General features: G+C 35.4%; 1 protein-coding gene across 1 annotated transcript; it reads left to right on the plus strand.

Moving 5' to 3' along the window:
* The first annotated feature begins 462 nt into the window (after nucleotides 1–462).
* Nucleotides 463–1,706, plus strand: LOC136278034 (melanocyte-stimulating hormone receptor-like). Its single transcript, XM_066161202.1, has one exon. It carries the CDS (start codon nucleotides 463–465, stop codon nucleotides 1,360–1,362), a length of 900 nt encoding a protein of 299 aa, XP_066017299.1. The 3' UTR covers nucleotides 1,363–1,706.
* Nucleotides 1,707–3,115: the final 1,409 nt, after the last annotated feature.

Here is a 3,115-nt window from a genome sequence, read left to right on the forward strand (position 1 = left end):
TATAACAAAATATTTCGCTTTGGTAAGAATCAAGACTGAATTATTTATTTCGTGAGCCAGTAAAGAAAGCCGAATGTATGTCGGCACACCAAACCAACAAGAAGATTTTATGTTTTCTTTGTTTTGACTGTCTCCTTCCGTTTTCTGGCGAGTTAATCACCGATGTTGCCCAAGAATTACGATACGTGTAAGTCCGCTCGGACTTGTGCACTTGTAAATGCTGCGATACTTTCACGGAATACAAAAGTTAAGACTGAAGTCAAAATTCTGCACCCACCCCACTTTTTTCTTTCAGTTTTTTTTTTAAGTTCATTTGTTTATTTCCCATCTAATTAATTTGCTACCTAATTAATTTGCCACCTAATTTATTTGCTAATATAAACAGCATTGTAGGTGTCACTTTTCTATTTTTTACTCTTTTAATTATCTCCAATCCATGCAAAGAGAAGGTTAAAACGCACAATGATTAGAAGCAAATTTGAAGCAAACTATTCCAGTAACTCATCAGCTAACCATAAAATTGGTTTTGAGACAATGCGAATTGCAAACTGCATCCTCAATGTACCTTTGATGTTGCTATCCATCGTTGGTAACGCTCTTGTGTTAGTCGCCATATTGAAGACGCCATCGCTTCGTTCACCTTCCGTCATTTTTCTCTGCAATTTGGCTGTTTCAGATCTCCTTGTGGGATTGGTGGTACAACCAGTTTATATAGTAGAACAAATGGTAAAAACTGTTCCAAAACTACAAGAAGCAGTAGGAGGAATGGGATTTGCTGGGTGCGGTGTTTCTCTTTGGACGATGACAGCCATAACAGTGGATCGTTTCTTAGCTCTCCACTATCACCTGCGGTACCCAAATTTAATGACAACAAGCCGGGCAATCTATACAATAGTAACTATTTGGTGCATCATCACGTTATTCTCTTTTTCAGTTCTTTGGTCGCCGCGTATTCATTATTTTCTTGGAGCTTTTTGTATCACAATTTGCCTTTTAGTTTGCTTGGTTTGTTTTATCAAGATTTACCGAATTGTTCGCCGGCATCAGGTGCAAATTCACGTTCAACAACAAGCAGTGGAAAATTCAACTGATACAAATAAACAGCAAATACGACAATCAACAAAGAGTGCGAAAAATATCTTCATATATTTCCTCGTCATGATTTTATGCTACACTCCATTGTTTTTTGTTTATATTATTTTAATTAATAATTTAAACTCGGTAGTTCTCCGGACCTTTCCGGTTACTGTAGCATTCATGAATTCGTCTATCAATCCATTTCTATATTGCTGGCGTACTCCCGAGCTCCGAAGGGCAGTTTTTAAAACAGCAAGGCTTTTATTTTGTAGAGAAATGGATTAAAGCGCTTCAACCTAGAAACAAGTCATTGTACAAAATCTAAATGTATTGTAGAAACAAAGTTCTCTTATCATTGTGACTCTTAAGGCTATGACATCGTAAGATATTTCAATTCGTGTTTTCGCGTTGATCAACCATCAGGTGATCCTTCCCGTTTTAGCCGAAGATCTGCACGAACAAAACCGAAAAAGAAAGAAGGAAAAGAAATGCGGCGAATTATAGTTCCCATAGACAATAAGGGTGGGCATGGATTTTGAAAAGGGGAAAGTAACAAATGAATTTTCTGCTCTATAATTATATGAAGGCGCACTAATTTTCAACACTTTTAGCTCTAAACGTTATTGTGAGAGGACAACTTTTGTAATATTATATACTAAACATAAATGTGACACTTATAAAGCCTGTATCAAATACCTTGATAAGGTCTAAAAAACAATCAGTTGAAGTTGTTACGGATTAAAGCCCACAACATTTTAACTTTGCATATTGTGTTTCTTAAATACTTTCTGCATGATTTTTTGCCTCACGTTTTCCTTATTTATTTATTTTTTTTTTTTTTGAGTACCGCACGATTGCCGGGTCAAATAGAAGACTTAGCTCTTCGTTTAACTAAAAGCCAAAGTCGTCGAAGGATATTTCATAAGGTACCACATAGTAATGAATTCATTTTCACGCCGATTTCTGCCAGTCGGAATGCACTGTGTGAGTTCATTGGCATATTGATCGAGCTTTCTTTTTACGTTCAAAGAATAATTTTAGAACAATTTTAGTGTAGGGGTAGTTTAGGGTAGCTTCTTTTATCCTCGCTATTAGAGGAGACACATTTGAGTTAAATTTTACTAGTTCGTGTTTGCCTCACTTCTCAGTGAGTGATAATGAATTTACAAACAAACCAGTTAGATTCTATTGTTATTTTTGTACGTGGAAAGCATCTTTTGTTTTCCACCTTTGGGTAAACAAAAACCTTTATTTCAGGTCATGTACGTATTAGCAGAAAACAATTTTGAGATCCTTCTAGTCTGGATGAAAGTATTCGTAACAACTTGTAACACAGATGTTTTCTACTTAACTGAAGGTCTTAATTTCTCGACACGTCATACAGGGAAAAGCAAGCATTCTCAAATTTATTTAAAGAAAGTCTTCGTTTGTCAGTTCATCAGTTTATCGAACAAATAAAACATAACTGAAACATGTCATCCATATTCTCTAATTCATAGCAGGGATAAAAGAAACCAATTTACTTTAAACGTCCTCTCCTTCAGCTCAAACTCCTTATTCATTGTCAAAATAGACTAATTTAATATGCTAAAGAGCTCGCATGTACATACTGGTCGACTGAAATTGCCGCGGTAATAAATTAATCGCCATATGGTGAAAATTTACCTAACGTACCGTCTATCAACAACTTTCCCTCTCAGTCAACCGATGAACTGAAAGTTATAATTTACCCCAGCTACATTACATCCCTTTAAAATCTCTAGAGAAATAAGAGAAAACCCGACACAGAGTTTTAAAAAAACATATTCTATCTATAGTTGTAGCATTGTGGGTTATATTTATTTACTTTCCTTCCCTTTCAGTCTGGCTCCACAACAAGTTCATAAAGTCCTTATTTGTGATATTTTTTTTGGTTACTTGACAAACTCTGCCAAATTTGCGACAAACTTAAAGGCAAATTAAAAGTAAAGCAACAGAAGTAGAACGATATATATTTCACGGCCAAATAAATATAGGAAAAGGACTACCACATCGATCA

Source organism: Pocillopora verrucosa, chromosome 14 (genome assembly GCF_036669915.1).
Source record: "Pocillopora verrucosa isolate sample1 chromosome 14, ASM3666991v2, whole genome shotgun sequence".
Lineage (NCBI taxonomy): Eukaryota > Metazoa > Cnidaria > Anthozoa > Scleractinia > Pocilloporidae > Pocillopora > Pocillopora verrucosa.

What these genes read in the sequence shown, in the direction of transcription:
- LOC136278034 (XM_066161202.1), top strand. Translation starts at nt 463, where the DNA reads ATGATTAGAAGCAAATTTGAAGCAAACTATTCCAGTAACTCATCAGCT.